This window comes from Triplophysa dalaica, chromosome 21, assembly GCF_015846415.1.
Source record: "Triplophysa dalaica isolate WHDGS20190420 chromosome 21, ASM1584641v1, whole genome shotgun sequence".
Taxonomy (NCBI): domain Eukaryota; kingdom Metazoa; phylum Chordata; class Actinopteri; order Cypriniformes; family Nemacheilidae; genus Triplophysa; species Triplophysa dalaica.
This window is the reverse complement of record NC_079562.1, coordinates 6,870,458-6,890,043: the sequence shown is the minus strand read 5'-3', so window position 1 is coordinate 6,890,043 and position 19,586 is coordinate 6,870,458. Positions and strand designations below refer to the sequence as shown.

At 38.8% G+C, this 19,586-nt stretch overlaps 2 protein-coding genes across 6 annotated transcripts in view; both read right to left on the bottom strand.

Moving 5' to 3' along the window:
* The window catches only part of eif4g3a (eukaryotic translation initiation factor 4 gamma, 3a), a 39,147-nt gene extending 35,903 nt beyond the window's left edge, over positions 1–3,244 (bottom strand). The window contains exon 1 of one of the 2 annotated variants that reach the window (XM_056735268.1): positions 2,196–3,244. In XM_056735268.1, the coding sequence (XP_056591246.1) occupies positions 2,196–2,359 (164 nt within the window). In that variant the 5' untranslated portion in view covers positions 2,360–3,244. The remainder of the gene's footprint in view (positions 1–2,195) is intronic. The other variant, XM_056735267.1, reaches the window with a different exon arrangement.
* A 158-nt stretch (positions 3,245–3,402) lies between these two features.
* On the bottom strand, positions 3,403–19,250 carry ece1 (endothelin converting enzyme 1). Of its 4 annotated transcripts, XM_056735272.1 has the most exons (20): positions 19,137–19,165; positions 14,920–15,006; positions 13,606–13,689; positions 13,214–13,352; positions 11,085–11,297; positions 10,699–10,823; positions 10,410–10,556; positions 10,152–10,217; positions 9,861–10,049; positions 9,617–9,759; positions 9,133–9,247; positions 7,365–7,475; positions 7,171–7,269; positions 6,192–6,269; positions 5,971–6,074; positions 5,747–5,857; positions 5,529–5,596; positions 4,940–5,130; positions 4,336–4,431; positions 3,403–4,256 (listed from the first exon to the last, which is right to left on the bottom strand). In XM_056735272.1, exons 5-20 carry the CDS (start codon positions 11,242–11,244, stop codon positions 4,080–4,082), a joined length of 1,980 nt encoding a protein of 659 aa, XP_056591250.1. In that variant the 5' UTR covers positions 11,245–11,297; positions 13,214–13,352; positions 13,606–13,689; positions 14,920–15,006; positions 19,137–19,165; the 3' UTR covers positions 3,403–4,079. The 4 variants fall into 4 exon arrangements, with proteins under 4 accessions (XP_056591250.1, XP_056591249.1, XP_056591251.1 ...); XM_056735271.1 differs by lacking the exon at positions 13,606–13,689 and having other exon boundaries at positions 19,137–19,250; XM_056735273.1 differs by lacking the exon at positions 19,137–19,165 and having other exon boundaries at positions 14,920–15,016.
* Between the last annotated feature and the right edge of the window lie 336 nt (positions 19,251–19,586).

Here is a 19,586-nt window from a genome sequence, read left to right as displayed (position 1 = left end):
AATTGCAGATAAGTTTACAGAGACGATTCGACGTTTTCCCACCATAAACTGCTTGTGCTGTCAAATTGATCAGTTGTAAGTCACATTGAATAAATCTACTTGTATCCAAATAAACTGACAAACGCTGTGCAAAATCGGTGCGTGCAGGAGGCAACTGAGATAAACAAGCCTCTATTCTGACCATTTACCACACTTAAGCAAATAATAGGGTGAGACAGGTCTAACTTTGTACTACAACCCTGCTGTTTTACATACAAAGGCAACTTGATGTCAACTGTTTTCTGAATGAAAACCACCGCTTCATTACGTTGGACACACTGAAGAAGTTGTCCTTCAACAAAGATTTCTATCAAATTCGCAACAATATAAGATTCAAGATTATTCTTTTTATCCATTCCTAGCTAAAACGCTCTTATACCAGCTTCATATGCATGATAACAAATTACAAAATCTTAAGGATGATTTCCCCCAAAAGTGTAAACACTATAGCTCTGTATAAACACGTTTGAAAATCCCGACATAGACACATTACCCAATGCCATAATATCTGTTAGTGCAGAAAATACACACTTCACCAAATCTAACTCACTAAATAATGGCTCAGACCTGCAGAACAAGAGAAATTCCTGCACAGCTCAAGAGAGTGACCCAGATTTGCAGTATATTTATTGCTCAATGACTTGGCTGAGTCTGAACAGTCTTTACCGGACACATTACTCAACATCACATCAAATCAGGCAGGAATTCCTTGCATATATTTAGCCTGATCCAACTTAGTAAGAAAGGCGAGTCATGTGATTTCCTTTCAAAACTAGACTAGAATGACATCAACCCATATCTGCTGACGTTGTGTAATTGTGTTCAAAATGTTTGTTGGTGAGGTACGGCTGATCAGCAAAGAAAATGTTTTTTTCCAAAACAAAACAACAATGGTCACATAATATATTTGAACAGATAAGCCTTTCGGATCAATGCATGGGTTCGTATTGCATTCAGCTGAATAACACGGTTGGCATATGTTTTACTGTTGATTGTAGACATTTTCTCCCAAACCGATTTAACTTCTCTTTTTTACCTTTTTAACTTTTAAGCAAGTGGTCCTTTTTTAGCCGATGCATCAAATAATTCCCCCTCAGGTTCATATGAATGCCCCCAAGAATAAGCACTGGTGTTGTTCATCACATTTTCTCACTTATGAATGACAACCAGAATGTGTTTAAATGCCTTTTGTTATAATAATGAGCTATATGTCAAAGCCTAACAAACGTCTTTATGACAAATGCTTCAAAATCACAAAGTCATTCTGGCCTAACAATTGATTCGACACATAACGTAATAATCTAATGTCAACACGACTTAAAGGGATAGTTCACGCAAAATTCTGTCATTTACAACCTGCGTAAGAGTCATATATCTGTGGAACACGAAAGAAGATATTTTGAGAAATGAAATGGGGGTCCCATGTTGTTGGGGTACCAACATTCTTCAAAATATCTTCTTTTGTGGTCTTCAAAAGAAAGAAAGAAAGAAAGAAAGGTTTGAAATAACATGAGGGTGAGTACAATATGACATAACCTTCATGTTTTGGTGAACTTTAAGTGCTTTCTGTTACCTAGGATCAAAACAATCTGGTTTGTATAGCTTGCTAACACATAAAATAATGCAAGTACTGAACCAGTCCTTCACGAGACAATGCCGAAGTGAAAGTGAATATCACAACAGTCTTCTGTGAAAGGAACATAAATAAATCTGAACTAAATTCTATATGATTATAAACAAGATCGCAATACTAACTGTACAAACCCATCCAACACAGCAGGTTCGAAGAGTCTCAATACAACTGTGATGGACCCTGTGCGCACAAAGCTGGGATTGTCAAGTTCAATGAACAAAGCAAGTGAGGACACCAGTGCGTAACACCACCAGCAGACAGCAAAACACTCACGCAGCTGATCCAACCGCATCCCTCGGTGTGAACCCCCACGATCACCCTGGCAACGGTTATCACGCTATAATAATAAACGCTATCGATACGATCGATTACTTAATATCATCACCTGCGCAGTCATTACAGCATCACATTTAAGTCAAATGTAAACAAACAAACATTGACAACAGGTCTATGGCTCGTAAAATAAATCCCCCACTGATCACTTGTGTGGGACAGTGGGGGCTTTGTTGTTACTCAAGGATACTGGGCAGGCGGCACGGCTGGCTGCGGAGGAGCGTTCTGGGCTCCCGGTGGTAACGACACGGAGGTCAGCGCTGCTCTGTGTTGAGTTGGCGGTGCCGGTCCGGTTACAGGTCCACTAACAGCGACAGCGGCCGGTTTCGAGACGACTTTCGGCGGCAAACTCATAGCAAACAATGAAACAAAAACAAACAATACGCAGCTAAAAATGGTCACACGGTCCAACAAAATCTGGCCGTCTCTTCTCTCTACGGAGGCCGGAACGTATAAATGTATCCTTATGCCATGGATTCAAATCAAAACTGGCTGTTAGTACAAAAATGTCATTTTATCATTAGAGTCTGGGGTTGTAGGTGTTCTGTGCATGGAGACGGTGTGGGGGGGGTCGCATTCCCCTCCAGCCTCCCTGAATCTCTCCGGTTAAATTCCTCTTCTCGTCCCGTTCAGATGACCGGCTCCGGTGGTATTCCCTCCGTTTTGCTCAAGGACATCACATCAACGAGTCGCATGGTAAAAAATTCTCGTAAAGATGGGAGACTTCAAACAACATGGCGTTGTTGCGGCTGCTTTCAGCAGTCCGGCTGGACGGACGGCTCGGGAAACGTCGGACGAATTCGGCAGCGCTCGGGCTCACCTTACGCCAGTGGCCGTGACGTCATGAAGGCAGTCGCCACATGCCAGCGCTGTGTTGCACACAATGTTTCGATCACGTTTAGACCAATCGATCATCCGTGAATGACACGACCGATTAATAATGGACAGTGATACACGATGATTGAATTTGAACGCGTAATTTCACTTTGTGAAGGGCCCGCCCAGCTATTGTTTGCAAGGGATCGACCAGTGTTAATATTATTATTTCGTTTTGAGGACGCTTCTTTGTAAACATTACGCTTTATAAACAGATCTGGTAGAATGTGTTAATTAACGTGTAAAATGGCGTTAAAATTCATTTTTAGGAGTTTAATAGTGAGGAAATTTGAATAATTTTCTGTCGTCATTAATAAGTGTGTCAATGGCGACATCTGTCGGTAATGATAGTAGACGCACAGAGCAAACCTACACACCCATTTATTCTACAGCTATAAATCACAAAACTGCGGTTGCTCCTGTTTTCTTTTGATTCATTATTCCAGTCATAAATAGAAAATTACTTTTAATTTAAATTCTTGTTGTCTGAGTAACGAGCTTCAAAAAGACTATTTATTGCACAATATTTGTGTATTTTGTTTAAAAAGGCATTTTGTTGTATAATGGTCCAGCAATAAAAACTCCAACAGAACAGTTACATAATACACAGCAGTAATGTATTCTTCATTTAACATAATTAAATAACATATGTGTTGGATAACATCTGATCATTTATCTCAGTCTTGTAAATGAACGGATAAAGTTCATATGACACAGGCAAAATCGGTTTAACACCACACTTATTCTTGATAAAGGTGACCATGTATCAAAATATGGACAATATTATTTAACAATGTTAAAAAAACACGTTGCACAAGAGCTGGCAAATGTTAAGAAAGAAAACCCCAATGTAGTACAGTGAGAAAATAAATATCATTCCCTTTAAAAAAATAAAAGCATTTGCATATAAAAAATCATATATTCTACAAAAACAAATTTGCAGGGAGAAAGCTATTTCCCGTTACATATAACCACTATTTCCAGTGTTTGAAAAGTTTGTATAAGAATCAAACTCAGTTTCAAAGGCTTCCACAAAGCCCAAATCTACGCCCCAGACAAATAGATGCTGGAAAATATGTAGCCCACCACAATTTTGGCAGTCTAGATAAGGCAACCTGAGATGGACGTTTGACATATATTGAGAGATAACCACAGCGCAGAAGTGTTCACTGCAGGCTCAGTCTCACTCCCAATATTGTCACCATAGCTCACACTTTCGTTTGGAGTTCATGGGTGAATCTGCCCCGCAGCCAAAGTGCTCAGAGAACTCACGAGAGTTGGAGACCGTGCCAATGACCCGAAAACGAGGTGGGCTGTGTGGGTCTGTAATAACGCCCTCGTGAGAGCTTTCGGGTGTCCGGACTGAGCACCACACCTACAAAGAAACCAAAAGCAACCAGAATTTATAAAACAATGTTTTCTATCACATAATTTTATACATTTGGGGCACAAACCTGAGCGAATCCCACAAAAAACAGCTGATGGTTGGTCATCCCAAGAGCAGGCAGAGTGGCCTCCTCACCATTCTTCTTGATCCAGTTAACATAAGCCTGCAAAGCAAGTGTGCTAACATTAGACCTCTCATAATTCTGCCTATCACACTCCACACAGATATCGCAAATACAAAGTGTTAAAAGGAGCCCTCGTGTCAACGGTTATTTTCCTCCCCATCAGAGAGGTTAAAGCGGGGTCTTCTCCGACCATATGCTTTGTGCATCTGCTCGGTAACCTATGACTTTTTCAGCCAACGGAAAGAATGTACGAGAGTGACTAGAGGTAGGGCTGCTCGTTCTGAGCCACCTGTTGCGCTGTAAGGCTTTTCCGCGAGATGGGATCACGACGGCCCCAAAGCTATCGAAGCCGCCAACGAGAGAAATATGAAGATTGTAATGCCTTTCGTATCAGTTTCTCGTACGTCATTGCGCGTCGTTATGGAAAGTCACCGTTGGCTTCCCGTTCCTCGCTCATAAACAAACCAAACCTGATGATTGAATTAGAATAATTTACATTCTTGTTGAGCATGCTTAGTCTTGTTCCACATCAGGATATTTTACAAACCTTATAAGCTGCTCTTAGGCCTCCGTTGTCTGCGATGTTTTCTCCCAAAGTGTGTTTTCCATTGAGAGGTTCTTTATTTATACTGTAGTTACTGTACTGCTCCACCATGCACTGTGTCTGGTGCTTGAAAGCGTCGACTGAAGAATTTTGCCACCATGAACGTAAATTTCCATCCTTGTCGTACTCTCTTCCTACAGGGCAGAAAGAAATACTGTTTTACAAAATTGTATATAGTAAAATCATTACAGAATTAATGTGGCAATTAAATAATGATGTAATAATGTGCAAGATGTGTAATTTGATATACTATTAATTTATGCATTCACAGTTACCATAGCAACCCCTTAGATATACTGTATAGAGAATTCTTTATAACATATAATCAGACATACTGTATGTAAGTTGAAAACAACGCTTAATATATATTTTTAATTTTAACACACTACACAATATTGGAATCGAAAGATTTCTATTTACAATTTTTAAATCGGAGAATCATCGCATCTTTCTTTTTGGAGAATTAGCACATCTGACCCTTTCTCTATTAAAAGTAGGCCTACCGTCTCATGCTTTGCAGTGATTTCTTTACCTTGATCGTCGAAGGCGTGGGTGAGTTCGTGCCCAATAACCACACCTATACCACCGAAGTTCATGGCTCTAGAAAACATCACAGACGCACTCAGATGAAGAAAGTCATGATATTACACGTACTGACATACTCAGTTGCCCAGTCTTGTGTTTCTGAAAACCTAAACAAGAGGTTAAATAAGCAAAGCAGGTGAGGTTTTAGTAGCGGGAGACTCTTACTTTGGCCAAGGATGATTATAAAAGGGAGCCTGGAGTATGCCAGCGGGAAGTACCATCTCATTTTTGGTGGGGTTGTAATAGGCATTAACTGTGGGTGGGGTCATACTCCATCTGTGCAGGGAGATAAACACACACAAAAAGCCTGATGACCTCACCGAGCACTGGTGGAGACAAAATCTGTCATTGGGAGCTTGAAATTTGGCCACAAGTCGGACTGAACTCACTGATCTCTGTTGGGAGCCTTTCTGAGCTGGTCGGCCGTCACCCGAGCAGAGAAGTTGTAATAATTCATGACGTTTTGAAAATAGAGGTCTGAAACGACATCAAACTGAGAGAGTTTGGGAGAAGGGTTGCCAAGGTGTTATTTGAGGTGCTCTAATAACCAACAATATATACATACATACAGTATACAGAATATTAATACATTAACAAAATATATACATACGTCATTAAACACCTTATCCAGCTCTTTTGGGTTCATGATGAACTTTGGATATCCAATCATGTTGTATATTGCATCTGCCTAGGTGGAAATAAGGAAATGAAAATGTGTGTGGCATTATAAAAGCTCAGGGCACATTAACACCAGATGGCACTAGCGAGCATCAACAAGCCATAAGAACAATTTCAAACTTTTCCTGTAACATGTTAGTTTTAAGTAATAACACAAGGTTTATTGTCTTGTGGTTGCTACTGTTTTCTATTTGGTTCCTGCTGGGGTACATAAGCCAGGAAAGCCCAATTCAAGTTATCTCTTATATTCTGGTTTCTTAAAGGGATAGTTCACCCAAAAATAAATTCTCTCATTTATTCACCATCGCGTTATTTAAATCGTCGTTGTCATTCCAAAACCTTGGATGTCCAAATTCGCTATTTATCAGGAAATGGAAAAAACAAGTTGACAAGCACTTTTCAGTACTTCTTATTGATTAGAGTTTTACAAAACCTGGAAGTAAACATAAAGGGTGACTAATAATAATGATATAAGGCAAAACAAATCACAAAATATGGAGATACAAGGTTTCAGAAGGACATCAGCAATATTAATCTTTCTTCTACAGAACACAAAAGAAGATATTTTGAGAAATATCTCAGTGGTTTTGTGTTCATACACTGGGAGTCAATAGGGGCTGATATTATTTGGTTACCTACATTCTTCAAAATATCTTCTTTTGTGTTCCGCAGAAGACATAAAGTCAGGTTTGAAATGACACTAGGGTGAGTAAATTATGAAAAAAATCTGTGTATGTAGGGCTAGAAGTTACCATATACTGAGATCATTACCAGCCCTAAACAAAAGCAGAACAAAAGCAGAACAACATCTGATACATCCAAGGTGTTGATTTCAGCGGGAACATCCCTGTGGGAAACAGCGGAGAAAAACATCACATGCCATCGTTCCGTTCAAAGCTGTCGGTTCTCACCTTTTCTTTGGCGGCTTTTTTTGTCTCCGGATCCATCCAGCCAACGGTCTTTAGACTGTCTTCAAAAGCCCATTTGATCTCCGAGACCATATCTTCAACCTGAAAGACACATCAGGAAAGAACTTAGTACATAGGCCTCAGGGTAGAAGACAGGCGGGTCACTGACATATCGTAACATATCACAGGATACTCACGAAAGCTTTGCTGTCCTCAGAAAAGGTAGCTCTGACAAACAGCGCCCCAAGGGCAAAGCCCAGAGCGCTGTCCGTGTCGCTGGCACAAAGTTTCCAGCGTGGCGTGCAGCTCTGGAAAACATAAAGGTGATGCATTAACAGCTAGCGGCACAGTCTCCTCAATGTGACACCACACAAACAAGCTACATCAGGACATAAGTCTCTGCGGCTACACAACAAAGTAGTTGTTGAATGAGTGAATTACGACAAATAAACTGTTCCGACTACTCTAGACTTACCAATGGGGTCGACAGACAGCAAGAACCTACAGCAAGTTTGTGTAGTACTTTTATTCAGTGAAAGGAGACATTTCATTGTTTATTTGAAAGTTCCTGAAGTGTGACGCCCAGAGACAGTCGAAACAGGACATGTCTTGTCGTCCATTTAACTTCATATCTGTTGTTTAGAAAAAAACTGGAGCTCTAGTGATAACAGGACTCACAATGGCCAAATACACAAAGAAGATAAACATGGTTGTTACTCCTGGACACACAGAGTTTAGTTAAATACAAGAGTGACTAAATTTAATTATATTCCAAAGTTAAGCATAAAGTTAAACTGTGCTTAACACCGTGTCTACACCGGACAATAGACAATAAAACGCAATTAATTAACTAATAACGCTAATAAAACCCCCAACTCATTATAATTTTATATTTTGTCCACACTGGATGCGGCATGTCCGGTGTAGACACGGACTAACCTTAAAGTCACCATGAAATCAAACAGGAAAATTTAAAGTGTTTTAAACGTGTTGCAGTGATTATTATAAATGATTTATCCATGCACAGCATTATTATTTTTTAATTCACTTGCACTTGTTATCTTTGGTAACCCTTTGGTTGCCTTGTTACACATGTAACATGTATTTACAATTGTAGTTCATTTTTATTACTCAGTACTTGAATCCATAATAACACTGTAACACGGATACTGTAAAGTGTAGCCTTATCTTTGATAAAAAAAATATTAAGCACAACAACAACTCTGGACTTACTAAAATCAGAGGAAGGTCTATACTGACTGTCCAATGGCCAGGTATTTTAGCCCTCCCCTCCAGGCCCAATTTACAACAAACCAATCAAAAAGAGAAGGCCAGAATAAAGCCCCGCCCTTCATTTGTTATACAATTTCAGAAGCCGTTTCACTCGGATGTACGCCATGATACGGAAATTAGGTCAATCGCAACTTCCGTAAAGGTACCATCCTTTAAGTCTGCCTCTTATCATAAGCCCTTAGCACACAACTAAGGTTCAGTCTTTAGTTTGTTATTTCAGCTTGACCCCAGCGGAAAGTGAGGCCAGCGCAACAGGATCTCACCCTGATAAGAGTGTTCCCACACAGAGCACAGACTCAAAATATCAACAGACACCAGTTACTCTACAAAAGATCACTGCAAAATACAGAATATGAGTATGATTTTTGTGTTTTAAATTTTTCTGTTAAATTAGATCATAAGTATTAAATGATCCTTTTAAGATAAACTTAATGCACAATGTTAATGGTACAGTTCACCCAAATATGAAAAACAGATTCATGTATGCCCTGTGAAAATGCTTTCTTGTGATTTAAGGTTTTCTACCTAACATCATCCAACATAATGTAAAGAACACTAAAAGTATAACCTAGATAGAACGAGAGAGATTTGATTGATCATTCATGACTGGTTCCTCAGAGGCACACAGCTTGTTGTGGGCTGACAGCTGGCAACTCTGATCACTGTTCTCACCTTCTTTGTGCCATACATGACTTCAAGGAAACGCTGCTCTGCATCTTGGAACCTCTGGTCCAGGATGGACACCATTTTCCTCACCACTTTCATCATCATGTAGTTGTTCAAAACACTAGGGAAGCCATAATAATTTGATTAAATTCAGGTCCGAATGACACCCACTACATTATATAATGAAGCTATTTTAAAGGGATACTCCACCCAAAAATGAAAATTTCTGGGGCATCATTGACTACCATAGTAGGAAAAATTTAAATGGTGGTTAAAGTTGCCCTAGAACTTTGCTTTCCAAAGTTATTCAAAATTCATTTTTGGAACGACCTGAGAGTGAGTAAATGATGACAGAATAAAAACAATTTTGGGTGGAGTATCCCTTTAATAGTGTCATTTTTGGACGGTAGTTCTACCAAACAGAAAGGCTAAAATAAATACTGTTAATTTTGAGCATTTCTTTAGTCTAATGTTGTGTTTGTTGTGTTACCTCTTGTTAGTGTTGCTGATGAGCTCTGAGACTTTCTGAAGGTATTCTTTAGCATACACAACCACGGGTTCAGAGTCATTTAGGACAACAGGAACAAACACTGCAGAGAGGAAAGGCATCCAGTCTACTGCAGGAGCCAATGTCTACAGCACAGACAAACACGTGACTGACATCCCAGCTCACATGCAACATACAAATCTGAAAGACTGCTTGACTGTATCCCAAATGACTGAAGGTTGCTCACATATAACTCTTTGGCCTGCATCTTGTGATAAATATTCAGCTCTTCACGTCTTGCTTCTTGAGGGACGGTAATGTTTGCCAGGGCCGTTTCAAAGTCTACGATTTCCTCCATAATCTTCTGAGAGGTCTCCTTTGAGCCACCAAGAAGGATCCCCAGATCCACCAAGAAGTTAAGGTATGCGCTTAAATACTGAAGGGATGGGAGAAAAAATACCATTAAAATGTAAACGTAAGCTGCCGACAGCAGAGCATCTTTGGCTGAGAAAAGTTACTAACAAACATTAGTGCTTACTTTTTCATTGGCTGTCTTATTGAGATAGTATTCTCTAGATGGAAGTCCCAACCCTGACTGATCCACCTATTGAAAAAATAGAAACAGCAGTTCAATAAAGCAGCAGTGAGATGCATCGTAACATAAAGCCTGTTATTAAATATATTCCGACAGCAAAACACGACATTGACAGAAAGCGTAGGAGTTGTTTCGCCCACACGTTTAGGACTCCATGATATGATAATAAATAAATTATGATTTCCCGATAAGTGAACCCACCTGGATGATGTTGCTGTTGGAGTGTTTCGAGTCTGTGCTGACAAAAACTGTGAAAAATGGGGAAGTGCGGTAGATGGCTGACACAGTCCGTAAAACTTCTTGGAAGTTATCCTTCTCCCATGGGCCGGTCAAGCCCCAACCTCCTGTCTGGAAAACAATATTCCTTCATTAAGAATTATATCCCACAATAAAAGCAGGTTTTCATCGTTGCTGATATATTTACATCAGATCTGTTGAGTTTCATACGGTTAAATAGGATAACCAGGGTCAAAAGTGCATCCGAGATCACCTGATTGATGAGATCCTGGAGTGGTTTTGCCCCGAAAGCTTCGATTTTGGTCTCGTTCATACAGGATTCATAATACCACTGGGCCTTTTGCTCCGCTTTGCTCAGGCTTTTCATGCTGGTGTTCTCTAAATTGAACAAATTGTAGAACTATGATTAACTTTAAGTTAATATTAAAACAGCATTCAACGCATAACAATACTTGTTATGTGATGGTTAAACAGGATACTCAAATACAAGTTTAAGTAGACAAACTTGTTTTTCTTTGCAAAGGAATGGATGAACTGCATTATTAGAACCAGGAATGTGTATTTGGACAGTAAACAGGGTCAGTTGTGATTACATGATTTTAGAGCAAACACAGAGCAGTAAAATCTCATCAGACTTACCCAGTAGGTTCTTCATCACCGCCATGTTGTGCTCCCAAAGGTTGCTGAAGGGACCCCAGCGGGACTTCCCCTCCGGCAGCGGGTTCTTCTTCATCCATCCCCCACAAGCAAAGCTGTAGAAATCCTGGCAGGGGTCCACTGACCGATCGAGAGCACTCATGACTGCGCTTGCCACACTGACACACGGTTCGGACAAGCACGTTCCCGGATGAGCTGTTTCAACACATCATATACACATCAATTCACACAGTTTTGGCTCCTGTGTCAAAAAAAAGATAATACAGTGTTTCCAATGTCTCTTTCGCCCTGCATATCTTTAACAGGGGAGATCAAAATGAAGCACAATATTGGCTCAACGCATGAAACAATAACAAAACCTCCCCAAAGTGAAAGTAACTTATCCTTACAGCTTTCAAAAGGTAAAGTCAACGTGGTTTTGATTACGGCTTTGGATTGTGTTGAGCGATACTTTAAACCTCATACGCACGTCATAAATACAGGTTGAACATTTCTTTGAGTGAGATCCCAGGGCATGTTCCAGATGGCTTCTATTCACTATTCACAAAAGCAGAAGCCAAAATCTGATTTCTGCGAAAGGGGCGATTTTATGCAAAATCCGGACCAAATTAAGGGTGAACTGAAGAAGCCACAGAAATCATTGAGCCATCAGAAATGAAGCCTAGAAGATGATAGCAGCTATCATGATGGTATTTTCGTAGAACTTCAATATTACAGTAAATAAAAATGCGTGACTGCGTGACTTGTTTTTGTTGTAAAGGTTAAGAAAAGTCTTCATTTGCACACATCTATTATTCATATGCACACTTTTGAGGTGGTGTGGTTTGAGACTGGCTGTAAAACCACACATCCAATGAGGTTTGAAGTGTTAGATTTCACCTGGAGTGAAAGATCTTTTTTATTTGAAAAACAGTTTTACTACGGCACCTTTCTCAAGAAAATGTAATACTCCACATTCAGACTTTGTGGTTATACTTCTTGTACTTTTTAAATGAGTGGTCTTTGTTTTTAAGAATTTAAGTATTGTTCCAAAATGATTAGACAAGTATTTGTTTATTTTAAAGGCTTCGAGACTGGGCATGACTCCATTGTCTGAGGTTGTGCAAGTATTAGATTTGATATTGGAAGGAAAGGCGCTGTTTTTATTTGGCTTGTTGACACAGAAAGAGAGCAAGTGAAAACAAAGCCATAATAGACTTCTTTGTTAGCTCTTCTAAGAAAAACATTTGGTGCCGATGCCGAAGATGCTCCTAATCCAAAGAGATAAAACCAAGAACCGGGAGGCATGGGGAAGACTGAGGAAACAGGGGCTGAACAGACAGTCATTTGTCATGGTTGCTCAGCAGTGGGTGGTTGAATAGCAGAAAGTGGAATTTAGTTCACAATAACACAGAAATTTCATTATGAGCTGAGAAATCGAAAGGAGTTTTTATATACGGTCTAGAGCGACATTAGTCTGAGCTTGGTTTAAAGGGGTCATATGGTTTGAATGCGTGTTTTTCTGTGTCTTTGGTGTGTTATAAGTTGCCCATGCATGTGTTAGACACTTAAATTGTCGGAAAAAGAAACATTCTATCTAAAAGCGAATGCTCTCCCAGACCTGCCTGAAACACCTTATGTAACCACAACCCCACAAATCTACGTCAGTTTGTGGTATTATTTGACTAAGACCGACCAAATGTATACGCAAGTAAGGTGTGCGTACCTGTCAGTAGAATTGCTTTGGAACCTGATGTTCCAAACATGGTACGAGGCATTACATTTCTGTCACACGCTTGCCGTATTCGACCAATCACTGGGCACTCATTAACTGACCAATCATATCACACCTCGCTATTTAGAGCGATGAGCTTCGTAAAAAATCTTTTTTCAATAATTTAAGGTTGTTCTAAATAGCTTTCCTGTGGTTCAGTGGTTGGAGCATGGCGCTAGCAATGCCAAGGTCATGGGTTCGATCCCAAGGGATTGCACATTGGATAAAAGTCTCTGCCAAATGCATAAATATCAATTACAATCATTTTTATTAAACATTTTGTCTTTTCATGCTCAATTGTGGGGTCACCAATCACTAGCCTATTTTTATTTTACACGATAAAGTATCATATACTTACATTCCTTATAGTGCAGACCTAAAGTTATGATGCATATGAACAAAGCCAGAGAGAGGGCGCAGACTACGACCACTAGCTTTCTCTCAACACGAGTCTTCACAGCCCAGCATCGAGGACCCAGACCACGCTGCAATCCCACCTGTGTTGTAATTGTTTTTTAATACAAACATATAATAAAAGTTGAATTACAACCCATGCAATGTAACATTTATAGAGGTGATTAACCATTTATTTACCCATTTACTTCCATAGTTGTGAACTCCTACTGTAGGCTTAACTATTGTTTCTGACTGATAACCACTGGCATGTCAAGCACGCTGTTATTTGCATCTGGTTAACCATTAAACCCTTAGGACAGATATTAATTCACAATGGTGTGTGTATTAACTTACTTTCTAAAAAGATATGCTTTACAAGACTGTCCCATTCAAGACTGCCAAGAAAGAAAATAAACATGTAGAATGAAGTCTCTGATCCTAATGGGATTAAACAGAGAGCATTTTGAGACTTCTTAATGCTATGAAAGATTAACTTTTGATCTCCAATAAACATTTCCTCTAGGTGATTTTGTAGTTTAAAGATTCTGCACAGTTCGGATCAATTGGGGCTTGTGATTTCATTTGCTAATTGATCTGTTCTGTTTGGCTAAAGCCAGAGAGCTATTGCTAGGCTCGGTTATGTCAGATTAGGTTAAGTGACTGGCTGCCCAGCCGTACAATTACATTTACCCAGCATCCTCAGTTTTGTTGTGTGGCTTCAATGAATCCTATAATGCCAAACTCAAATATGTTGAGTTGCAAGTCGCTTAAGGGTAAAAAAGAGTAGAGATGGCAAAGCAAAGAGTGGGATTTTCAAAGTTTAAATAAAGATAGTACATTTAATTCCATGGAAAGGAACAATTATTATAGGAATGGTTAAAGGATGAAGAAGTAAAGAAATCATAATCTATTGATATTGTACAATGAGACCCAGTTAACCTGAGAGTTTGGACCAGCTGCTGTCAAAAATGACTTATTTTTGCTTGCCTTTAGAAATGAAAAGCGAAATTCGTCCTCATTTTAGAGTTACAACGAAATTGTTTTGAATACGAGTATTGTGTACACACACCATATCAAAGGCCAATTTGTTTTTAATCACTTGTGAACATTTTTCTATCAGTTTTTATGTAAATTTGGTTTTATGCCTCAATAACTCTAGATAAATCCACTCTTAAAATAAAGGTGGTTAAAAGGTTCTTTATAGTGATGCCATAGAAGAAGTCTTTTTGGTTCGATAAAGGACCATCTCTTTCTTACCTTTTTATAATCTGAAGAACCTTATTTCGCCACAAAAAAACTTTTGTTAAACAGGATGTTAAAGGTTCTATATGGAATGATAAAGACAAAAGGGGTCACGATGCACTATGGCATCGTGAAGCACCTTTATTTTTAAGAATGTAAGTAGACAGCTACACATGATATGCACAGTGTATATACTATAAAAACAAACAAACAATACGATACTTTTAAGAAGAAAACCCAACACAGATATAATATTCAACAGCATGAAGTTTTGTCATACACCATTGCTGACACACAGCTTAGAATGGAAAAGAAACATGAATTTGCGACCAAAACATTCACAGACTCACTGGTTCCTATTTCTAAACATGCACGTCTTAAGTTACATAAACACGGCACATCATATTTCTGAAAATGACCTCTCACCTGCATGCTAGAGGTGTGGTAGATGCCATCAGAGCCGGTGTCCAAAAGCTCCTCTTCATCCAGAGTGGCTCGCTTGTAGGTAGACATCTGAAAGGTCAAATGAAGAACAGATTCCCTCAATGCTTCCATCAGTAAGCAAAATCACCTCCCCTGGGAATCTTCGCCAGTTATTCAGCTTTCAGTTTTTGCGAATGGTGAAAATGTGTGTCCTTTTCAGATCCATCAGGACAAAATTGTGAAGATTCCAAGGACTACAGGAAGCACTCGGTTCAGTCTATAAGGGTGCTGTGGGCTCTTTGTGAATGAAGTTCTTCCCCCACCCCTGCTTTTCTACCTCCTCACAGGCCAAATTTCAAACTAGCAAAATGTCAGCTACACCTAGGAAGTAAGCTTGTAAGCATGGTCCTCTCTGTCTTCACAACAAACATATGTTCAGAGACGTCTACGCTGCCGTCTCGGCTTTCACGAGGCTAGTCTTCCCAGTTCGAATTCCTGAAGGAGGGACCCCTGGGAGTTTTCCTGTCTGCGACAATAGCGTAAGTAAAAAGGCAGGTAGTTGTGAAAAACAGGAAGGAGAGAGGACTCGACCGACATACATGGGTTAGTGTGAGGGTGTGTGAGTGTACTCATACTAGAGAGAGAGGGAATGTGTGCATTCCACTGTGTGGTTTCATTTAGAGCTGGGAGGGAACTTATAGACGTGAGTATCTGCACCCTCCTTCCTACCAATATGATTGTACAAAACAAGGGGCGGGATTCCATATACAGACACGCCCTCTACGTGTTCCTCAGTTACTTATAAAACGATGACCATCTCACAATGTCAGGTATTGCTGTCCCAGAAGTCTGTCCTCAACAAGTTTTACAAACAAAATGAAATCTTTTTTCAGATTCAGATTCTATTCATACACACTGTTACATTTCCTTTCTGACAAAGCCAATTGGAAAACAAAGCAGTGGTTAAAGTTGCAACTTCATTTGAGCCAGGCACATGCAACAAAGATTAAAGGCTGGTTATAAGTCCTGCTCCAACACCAAAGATGAGATGTGATGAAATAACTTTTAGACAACCAATCCACACAGATTCACACCCAGAGGTGCACTGAACTGTCTGGCCGGATTCACTTCTCATGACCTACGACGGGTAAAGCCCTGTCATTCATTGACCCAATAGGGAGGGACAGTAGCAGATGAGGGAAGTTTGGACAGAAAGGGTTGAAAATCTTTCAGCTCCACAGGAAGCACAAGTCTCTTTGGCATTCAGAGAATGGCAAGATCTGTTTGGTTATAAGCATTCTTACAAATATTTTTCCTCTGTGTTCATTAGAACATAGAAATTTATGCAGATTTGGAAGAATTCGAAGGTGAGTAAATGTTGACAGAATTTTCATTTTGGGGTAAAGTATCTTTTTAAATCTAAGCCTATTTTGTGGCGTTTTTTTAAATATGCACTTACAGTTATTTTTTTATTTGGATATTTACTTGGAATATTTAAATAAATAAGGATTATGACATCAGCATTATAGCCTTGGTCAACGTTGATCAAATACCAAAAAAAAGGAAGACCAAATAATATACTATACATTATACACTTTCCTTCACATTGCTCTCCAGTGGTATGACTCATTGAATGTTTTGGCTGAAACCTGCCTTTGAGACCCACATGTATCCTGTCTGAACTTTGGCGAGTGGGGCGTTTTAACCATCTGGCGATCCCAAATCGTAGCGGCTTGCAGGTGTAAAGCCTGAACGGTGATGCTATCGACAGTGAGGAAGGATTTACGAAGCCTTTTTCCAAAGCCTATCCTACTTTAAAATTTGGGTAAAGCTGAACTGGGATTAATCCTGCATTTCCCATGCTCATGATGAGTGTAGTCTGGAAACAAGTAAGTTGAACCCAGCACAGTGAAGACAGAATCCAAAACATGCCAAGATTCTTGGGCTGAATCTCAAATGTGTCTTTCAGCAAGGCCGTAAACCACAGTTATGAGTCAGAAATGTAACACTGGTCCTGTGAACCATTCAATTGTTTTAGGCACAAAAGCATTTTCCTGGTATGACTGAAGTATTTGTTTGTCAGCGAGTGTGTTTTCGCACTATTCATGTCGGTATGACTGAGTGTGTGTGTGTGTCAGAGAAAGTACACTGCATTCCGATATTAACACAAAAAAACTTTGGGCACGTTGACATGTGCGGCAGTGTGACATGCAGGGCATACTCGTGACATACTCCATCTACAACTCCACCAAATGCATTTAGATAACTTTTGAGTAAATATTTGTGTGCAGCTTTTATGACCTCTTTAATAGAGACTACAAAGGCTATGCGACTAGGTGGAATATTTGCATTTACAAGAATCATTAGTTAGAGCTTTGAAGTTTTTAAAATGAACATTAATTTTAACTCTCATTTTATAAATGTTAACCACTGCAACTAAAATGTGCACTGATGACGGATGCTAAATAAATGCACTTTTTTAACGAACAGCCCTGAAATAAATAAGAATGTCTTGCAAGTCAAGGTAAACTAGCACAATACCCACATTTCAATTCAATCATATATAGTTGTGAACGGAGCTCTGAGATTTCAAATCACATCAGACACAAAGATTTAGGTAATCTGGAGAAGACCAACAGCAACATGCGGCCATGTGCTCTGGAAAATATGACTACATTAAGTCTTATGATAATGAGAAAGGTCACAGCTTCTGACGTCAAAGATCCCTGCACCACAGTTTCATTGGAAATAAAGATGTTTGAAAACTGCATCCTGAGTAGGATTCATCAGAAGATATTCTGCATTGACAATAGAGTGTGTGAAAATAGAGCATTTTGCAAGACGTACACAACTCCAGAAGCACTTCCTGTTTCAGTTTAAACAAACACACATTAAACAAACGTTAAAGTGAAATACAAAAAGCAGAACAGAACTGAACTGAGTCAAAATGTCAAACAAATATCCTAATTATATGACTATTATATGAAATAAAATTAGAATATTAATGAAATTAAAAAAACTGAAATAGATACTGCTTCTGGACTAGTTTTGTTTACATCTACTAAAATGGTCAATACATTAAGAACTATAAAACAAGCTATTCTTTCAAATAAACTATGATTTAAACAGCAGCAAACAGCATTTTATAGCCAGTAAATACCTATTCTTTAAGCCTGAAAGTACACAATTAAATTTATACTAAAATCTACAATAAATGTTTCATGGCTCATTTCTGTTTACTAAATACATTTCGGCCAACATAAGCAATCGCTCCTATGCATATTAAGCATAAGCAATACGTATGAACTAGGGGTGTGACGATACGTATGGACAATAACCATGATATTCAAAACCATGATTAGCAATATAAACAAAACACAAAATAAACCAAAATTAAAGATAAATTTAATGGATGCAATCATTTAAAAGTAACCAATAATATATATCATGATTTGTAAACATGGCTACAATAATCGTGAAGTGAAAATCTGATGTGACAGTCCTTGTAACAACATGATCAGTGTAATGATGGGATATTTTATTAGATTATGCATAACTGAAGAAGTCACAAACAGGGCTGTTTACTGCCTTGTTGTTAGACAGCATGTACAGCTGGGATTCTGTTGCCTTGGGGAAACAATTTCAATAAATTCTAGATAATAAGTAACCTACGTTCTACCCAATGCACCTCATGGTTTCATGTGCCTAGGTACCAAAGTATTCGACCATTAGTCACTTTCACATAGGGACAAAGACTACAGGGAGTCATTCTGAATATGTTTCAAATAGGCACAAAACTATGTATATAATGATGTGTACGCTATTTAAGTAGATTCATTTATATGCAGTCAGAAACTGTTTATATAGAGACATAAGGAATAATCACATGATGTGTACCTGCAAATATATGAAGTTTATATATCTACTGTTCGTATGTCATGTATATTAATCAGATTGCTTTACTCCCAGCTGCTTTTAAGCAACCATGAAAACACATCAACAAGTATAGGTTATTTTCACAAACATATAAACAAGTGGGTTATTTTCACAAACATATAAACAAGTGGGTTATTTTCACAAACATATAAACAAGTGGGTTATTTTCACAAACATATAAACAAGTGGGTTATTTTCACAAACATATAAACAAGTGGGTTATTTTCACAAACATATAAACAAGTGGGTTATTTTCACAAACAAATAAAAGTCGAATTTCTTACCCTTATTTTTTCTTGTGTAGTCTGTTTTCTAATAACATTTCTTAATATTTAACGAGCATAACGCCAGCATTCCCTTGATGACTCATTGAACAGTAAGCTATCTGTTTAACTGCGAGATGCAGCTTGGGTTATAATAGTAACTTGTCAACCAATCAGATTTTAAAGGAGGAGCACACGTTCAACTTCTGACCAATTGTAGTTTAGCTGTGGGCGGGTCTTTGATAACAACAGTACTGATAAAGTACGGCATGCAGATAGTTCAAGGCGTTTTTTTTATGTTGAAATGTAGCCCATACATGCATTGAACAGACGCAGGTCGTACATGTGGATTATAAGAACTAGTATAATCTAAAATGAGCACTTTTAATCTACTTCAGATAGGGTTGCCACCTTTGTCACGTTGAAATACGTGACAAAATTTGATCCATACGCATGACATCATCGCGTCGT

Bases quoted from the DNA above. Each gene is read 5' to 3' on its own strand.
- ece1 (XM_056735270.1), bottom strand. From the start codon at position 15,048: ATGGAAGCATTGAGGGAATCTGTTCTTCATTTGACCTTTCAGATGTCT. The intron at 6,270-7,170 runs GTGAGAACCGAC...ATTTCCACCTAG, and splicing joins AAAAAGCCGCCAAAGAAAAG to GCAGATGCAATATACAACAT. The intron at 5,131-5,528 runs GTAAAGAAATCA...TCTGCCCTGTAG, and splicing joins CCACGCCTTCGACGATCAAG to GAAGAGAGTACGACAAGGAT.